The sequence below is a fragment of the Kryptolebias marmoratus genome, linkage group LG12 (assembly GCF_001649575.2).
Source record: "Kryptolebias marmoratus isolate JLee-2015 linkage group LG12, ASM164957v2, whole genome shotgun sequence".
NCBI classification, from domain to species: domain Eukaryota; kingdom Metazoa; phylum Chordata; class Actinopteri; order Cyprinodontiformes; family Rivulidae; genus Kryptolebias; species Kryptolebias marmoratus.
This window is the reverse complement of record NC_051441.1, coordinates 21,155,447-21,162,858: the sequence shown is the minus strand read 5'-3', so window position 1 is coordinate 21,162,858 and position 7,412 is coordinate 21,155,447. Positions and strand designations below refer to the sequence as shown.

The following is a 7,412-nucleotide window of genomic DNA, read 5'->3' as shown; positions in this document are numbered from 1 at the left end:
AAAATGTGGGGGAGATTCACAAAGAGTGGACTGCAGCTGGAGTGAGTGCTTCAAGAACCACCACACACAGACGTATGAAAGACATGGGTTTCTGCTGTCGCATTCCTTGTGTCAAGCCACTCTTGAACCACAGACAGCGTCAGAAGCGTCTTGCTATAGAACAGATCAGCTTGTCATGGTTAGTTGCAGCAGTTTGTTACTTCACTGGTAAAGAGATGAAAACAAAGTTTCTTCTGAGTACCACTAGAGGAATCCTGAGTACCACCAGTGGTACTTGGACCACATTTTGAGAACCTTGGGTCTAGATTATTTCTGATTTGGTGAAAAATCAGGTTTACTATTTGGAGAAGTTTTATTTTTTGTTTTAGATAATATTTTTGATACACACCCCCCACCCCCAACACCCCTTTTTATGCTTCCTTTTTGAAAGCACCAGTGATGTATAAAATTGTGTGCACATCGGCTGTTTTGGGCCATTTAAAAAGTAGGTAGTTTTGGGTTTGACATCAGGACGTAATAAAAAGGATCTGATCTAGATCAGGTACTAAAGTTATTCAAATCTATACCTCAAGTGTACAAAAACACACAACAGATTCCATTTATTAAACAGAAACTAAAGTAAAACCCAGAAGCTGTGTGTGGAAAAATTAAGTAAACCCTTACTGTTTCAACAGAATTGAAGAGGTTTAGTATCATCCAGGAGCTGCTGGTCAAACCTATTTATTAACTGATCATCATCAGCGGGACCACCTTTTTGAAAGCTGGGTGTCAGGATGGAAAGACATCAGCAATGACCTTAGAGAAGCAACTGTTGCTGTCCATCAATCTGAATAAGGTTAAAGGTCATTTCCATACTGTTTGGAGACTAACATCCAATAGAAAGGGAGATTATTCACAAATGGAAAACATTTTAAACAGCTGCAAATCTTCCCAGGAGTGTCCTAGCAAATTCACCCCAAGGTCAGACTGTGCAATGACCAGAGAAATAACAACAAACCCAAGGGCTCCGTCTCAGACGCTACAGGCCTCAGTCATTACGTTAAAGGTTAAAGGTCATGGCAGGCCAAATAAAAAAAAAAAGATGAAATGAGTATGGTTTGTTTGGAAGGGTGGCAGGAAAAAAAACTTTTCCCTGAACTGATGGCAACAGCACGACTTCCTGAAGGTTTGTAGAGTTTCATCTGAACAAATCACAAGATCTCTGGAACATGTGCTTTTAGACAGATGAGACCAAAGTACACTGTTTACCCACAATGCACAGCAGCATGTTTGGAGAAAACCAAACACAGCCTATCAGCACAAACACCTCAGAACAGCTGTCAGCATGGCAGTGGAGGGCTGATGGTTTGGGCTCCTTGCAGTCACTGAGTCGGCCCTGAACTCCTCTGTAGACCAGAGGATTCTGGAATATGGACACATCTGTCTCACAGCTGAAGCTTGGACCAAACTGGGTCAAGATGCCACAGAACAATGATCCAAACTCTGCAGCTGATCTACAGAGGAAAAGATTTAGTGTTGCAACGGTCCAGTCAAAGTCCAGAACCTCAACCTGACTGAAATGCTGAGGTGGGACCTTCAGAAAGCTGGGCAGAAACCTGTCTGCAAACCTCAATGAACTGAAGCAACACTTGAAAGAAGAGTGGGCCAAAATTCCTCCACAAGCATGTGATAGAGTGATAAATTCCTACAGAAAAAGACTACTGAGAGTTCCTGCTGCTGAAGGAGGTTCTACAAGCTGCTGGACACAGTTTTCCACTTACAGCTTGTTCCTTATGGTTTGCTTTGGTTTATTAAATAATAACACGGTGGAATTTCTTGTCTTTTTGTACATTTGAGGTTAGTTGTTTTAGAACCTCAAAATTGAAGGACAATGGACTTTTTTTTTCACACGTGATTGTATTTAGCATCAGTGACAAGCACAGTCCAATGAAATAATCAAAATACTTCCTGGGTGAAAACTTATCATTTCATCCAACATACATCTAAGTAAGAAGAAAATAAAGATTAATCTGTAATGTAATGGGTTAGTGTGAATAAAAATAAACAAGTCCATTAGAAAAATGGTATATTCTATGATATGCAATATGAATGTTGAGAGCTGAATGAATTTGCTGTCATTTGTTAAAGAATGAATTGTTAAAGTTAAAACAAGCAGAGCAGAAGCAAAGATCCACAGCAGCTAAAATCTGCAAAAGAGTAGCTAAAAGCTAAAACAACAAAACAGTTGATTGAGCTAAAATCAACAAAATGTGAGTAAAAAGCTAAAAGAGCATAATGATAGCTAAAAGCAAAGTAGTAAAACTGTAAAAATACTAAAATGGTAGCTGAAGCTGAAAGTAGCAGAATGGTATTGAAAAGCTAATAGTAGCAGAACGGTAGCCAAAAGCTAAAACTAGCAAGACAAAACTAGAGCAGGTATGCTGAAGCAGATTTCAAAAAGAACCATTTAAAGAGATAGTGTATTTCTGTGGGGGATTTTGTTTTTAAAAAAGCTAAATAGTTTAAAAAGTGTTACAGTTTCATAAACCCAAACTCTTATTGCACTGTTCCTCATCGAGCTGAACGTTTTGATTATATAAATTGGTAAAATAGCACAAGGTATGCAGAAGTAGTTTGATTTTTTTTTTAAAATGCACGTAAGAAACTAAATAGGAGAAGAGCAGTGTGATTGCTGACCCAACGGTTACACAGTTAGTTGAGAATGTTTATTTGAGATCATCAGATGTGTGCTGTAAGAACAAGTCTTCAACCCTCTGCTGCTCTGTTTTTTTCCCCCACAGTGGTTCTCATCCATGCATCAATCAGGCTGCGCAACCTGAAGAACAAGCTGGAGAACAAGCTGGAGAGCATCGGTCTGAAGAGAACACCCATGGGTCTCCTGTTAGAGGCCCTGGGACAGGAGCAGGAGGCTGGATCCTAAAAGAGGAGGAGGAGGAAGAAGAGACGGGACAGGGCCCAATGGAGAGGAAAGGACAAGAAGAATGCGAGGGAAGAAAAAAAGAAGTTCTTGTTTACATTTTTTACCTAATCTGAAGGTAAAAGAAGTTGGTTTTTACGTGTATGTTAACAAGTTTGAAATAGCTCCTGATTTGTTTGTTTTTTATCCCCAATCATTGCACTTTAAGTGCATTTGAGATGCACGTGCATGAGCAGAAAACGGGATGGACACAATGGTTTTATTTCAGTGGAACATCACTAGAGTCCATGATAACTGCCATGTCTGAGAAAATATTTTCAAAACTGTCATATTCTCCTGGGTTCATGATAGGAATTTTAAAAAAAAAGTTGTTTCACTTGAAAACATTGCACCAGTGTTCTTTTAAAGGAATAGTTGAGTAGGAGTCATCCAGACACCGATCTAATCTGGTGGACCAGTAGGGTTAGGACCAACTAGGGCAGGTAGATATGTTCTGTCTTTACTCCCTGACTACAATCGTATTGGATCATCAGACTAAAGCTGATGCTTTTCTTACATTACGTGTTCTTACATTTACATTTAGTCATTTATCAAATCTTCCAGCAACAAAAAAACACCCAAGCTTCAGTAAAAGAACAAACCTTAAAGCTTTTAGTCTTCAGTTTGTTACAAGGACAGAGTAGCAGTGGAACAAGTGAAGATGGAAGAGGTTTTCTTACCAAGCTGAATACCAAGTTAAATGAATAATTTTAGTGTAACTGTAGAGTAAAGTTTGATGGAATGAGCACAAGTGGTGTGTTTGGGACCACTCTGCAAACACGTTCATGAGCAGTTGATCCCCGGTGATAAGTTTATTGATCTTTGTAACTTTTTCAGTCTTGATATATTAAGTGCTGTAACAGAAGAATTCAGTTGAAGTTTCATACCTAAACATTTGTGTAGATCGGGGTGGGCAACCCTAGTCCTTGAGGGCCACTATCCTGCATGTTTTACTTGTTGCCCTGCTCCAACACCTGATTCAGGGGTTAAATTTCCTCTTCATGTTCTGCAGAAGCCTGTTAATGACACACTGATTCAAATCAGGTGTGTTGGAGCAGAGAAACAAGTAAAACATGCAGGATAGTGGCACTTGAAGACCAGGGTTGCCTACCCCTGGTGTAGATTCTCAGTCATCCAGGACAATTCTGATTGTGATCATTATAACAAGGACTTATAAACCTGGAACTCCCAACCCACGATCAGAGCTGAAGAAGCCTTTTGAATGAGAAGGGGAAACGTCTTCCAGAAAAAAGAGAAGTAGTCCAGGTTCCCCATGAATGGGTTTCTTATCATGTTTAACCTTTGAGAGGTCACTGAAACAGAAACAAGTTTTATGTGGTGAAGTGGTATTTTCAGTTATTTGAGTAAAAATGTATTTAAACTGTGTGTTTTGGAATGAGGTTTTTTCTGCTATTGGAACACAACGTGAAAGGTTCCCCGAAACAAACCATGTTCACATCAACTTCTGTCACCCTGCAGAACATCAGCAGCTAAAGGTAGTATCTCACTGAGCTGTGATAGAGACTAGTTGGTGACTTATGATTGACTCAGTATCGCAAGAAAATAAATTTTCCGTGGCAGTCTTATTTAAATCTGAGTGTTGGCGATCAAGTAACTAATGAGCCGTGTAGCTTATTTTTGTGTGCACAGCTTGCAAAACTATTTAAGCCTGTGTCATTCAGGTTAGTATGTACCTGGTAAATACAGGGACCAGGCTATATTATGAAGTTGCTAAATCATGAAGAGACTTATTACCTTGCACGTACCTTGCTACATCTCTGGTTATGCACCAGTTTGTACCAGGTATTTACTTGGTACTTGCCTAGTATCTATGGGAATTAGGCTTTATTATGAAGTGAGTTGTTACCCTGCACCTACCGGATACCTGCGGGGACTGGGCTTAATCATGAAGTGACTTGTTACTTGTACTTACAAGGTACAGGGTACACACCTGGTAGCTACCTGGTACGTACCAGGCTGTATTTTGTATTCCTCCCGAAAACTCAAAGCAGAAGCAGTAATGCGATCATGTCTTTATATCTGCAGGATTCAGTGTGTTCTCGCTGTCCTCGTGTTGGGATTTAAATGATTTCAGTCAAGCTTTGTAAGCGTGATGTAGAACAACTTGTCCTTAAAGACCAAGAAATGAAACACTTTTTTGTTGTTAGCTAAGAAAACTACACAAAAAGCACAGCCAAGAGGCAGATGTTTTAATTGCATATGTGCACAGTTACAGTAAAACAGTTTTATACAGAAGGGTTTGTAATACTGACATTGAAATGTTTCCATGAATGAATGTTAGTTTTTCAAGTTGTCTGTTTTGGGGACCATGCATTGTTTTGATGACACCTAACATGAGAAATCTGTTGTAAGAACTGACTGCAGCATCCTAACCTGGTTTTTTCTCCTGCATCAGAGAAACCTGGTTTGTTTTCAGTCACATCTTTACAGAATCTTAAATCTGGCTGCACTATTCAGTTGAATACATTTATTAGGAAGCAGACAATATGGAATTTATAAATGTTTTTTTTTTTATATTTCAGACATGTTACATATTGATAATGTTAAGTATTCATTTAAATATTGTATTCTGTTACATGAAGTCTTGCCAGAGCTGCCTGAGATGTTTGTTCGTTCTACAGAGAACAAATCTTCTGTGTGATCAAGAAGAATTACTCATTGGTGTATTAATCTGTAACTTGAGACGATAATTTATACTATTCTAGGTGCCCGAACATTTTTACGGATGCTCATTGCTGCCTTCCTTTCAGCTAAATGTTTTTTGTTTCTCAAACGTCATGTTTTTGACTTTGCCAAATGCTGATAATTCACATTTTGTAAATAAAAAAGTGCAACATTGCTGTGTGAAAAATCTATACAGTAGCTAGCAAAATCCAATCAAAGAAAAATAAAAACTAAAATGAGAAAAGATGGATTTGTTTAAGAATACAAAGAAATTTAAGTAACATTCAAAATATGTAGATGGATCTAGCTATGATATTTTAAAGAGATTCAGTCTGTACAGTTAAGGTTAACTAATGCTGAAAATGATGATGGTGATGAACTGGTGGTTCGTCTGAGGAACCAAACCTCTCATGTAATTGGAGCTGAGAAAAGCTTCAGCCCCTCAACCAAGATGAAACAAAGATGGAGGAACTGGAAAGACATGGATTTAAAAAATATGGACGTTGTTAAAGATAGTTGTCTTTGCTATATCAGTTAATAGCAATTTTGATAAACTGAACTCATCACTGCTTCTAATAGGTTCTTATCAAATTCATTTTTTCAGACTTTTTGTTCTACTAACTGTAGCATAAAACCAATATATACAGCACCTTGCAAAAGTATTCATCTCTCCTGGTAAAAATTCTATTTTGTTTCCTTACAACCTGGAGTTTAACTGGAGTTTTAAGTTGGTTAACAGTAATAACCTACCACAAATACTCTATATTAGTGAAGTTAAATAAGAAAAAGAAGTGTAAAACAAAAAAATGATGCATGTATTCAACATTCCTGCTCCAATCTTTACCTTTAGAAACCACACCATTTGTTAAATAAGATTCAACTGTGAGCCGTTTAAGTACCAAATGATATGTACCTGTTCTGACAGGTCCCAGAATCAGCACCAGCTCGACATCTCTAAGCAGTGAGGGGCTACTAACAAGCAAGAGGCATCGTGAAGACCAAGGAACTATCCACACAGATCAGAGACAAAGTTGTGGAGAAGAGCAGATCAGAGTTGGTTTGTAATAAATATCCCAAAACCCCAAACATTCACTGGAGCTCCATTACATCTATTATTAGGAAATAGATGATGCCAACACAGCAAACAAGAGAGGGTCATCCACCAAAACTCTGTGGCAAGATTAAAATAATGCACATGTGCAAATATGGAGAGCAGCTGTCATTATTCATTAAAGAGAATAGTACATTTTTGGCAAAGTGGCTAAGTTGTGTTTAATTAGAAGTATTTAGTTGTTTTAAGATCTCAGTTATTGCTTTAATAGCAAAATTAAATCTGGTGAAAATATGCTTATTTTCACCAGTAAAAAATGAACCAAAAACATAAAATTTAAGATAAAACATTTGTGCAGCTTAAACAACACCCAATATTTTTTCTTAGAGTGCAGGGGTTTAAGGTCAGACATTTACAGTAAAACTCCTGGAATGGTCCAGTCAAAGCTCAGACCTCAGTCCGACTGAGAATCTCTGATCTGATTTAAAGACTGTTGGACACAAGCAGCACCCGTCCAACCTGAAGGAGCTGCAGCAGTTTGGACGTGAAGAATGGACAAAAAGTCCCATTTACAGGTGCTGGTCATAAAATTAGAATATCATGAAAAAGTAGATTGATTTCAGTAATTCCATTTAAAAAGTGAAACTTGTATATTATATTCATACATTACATACAAACTCATATATTTCAAATGTTTATTTCATTTAATTTTGATGATTA

The 7,412-nt window shown here is 37.9% G+C and overlaps 1 protein-coding gene across 1 annotated transcript in view; it reads left to right on the top strand.

The window, feature by feature from the left end:
- praf2 (PRA1 domain family, member 2) overlaps positions 1 to 5,816 on the top strand; it is a 12,810-nt gene extending 6,994 nt beyond the window's left edge. Inside the window, exon 3 of the mRNA XM_017434414.3 lies at positions 2,781 to 5,816. Within this exon, the coding sequence (XP_017289903.1) occupies positions 2,781 to 2,920 (140 nt within the window). The 3' untranslated portion in view covers positions 2,921 to 5,816. The remainder of the gene's footprint in view (positions 1 to 2,780) is intronic.
- Positions 5,817 to 7,412: the final 1,596 nt, after the last annotated feature.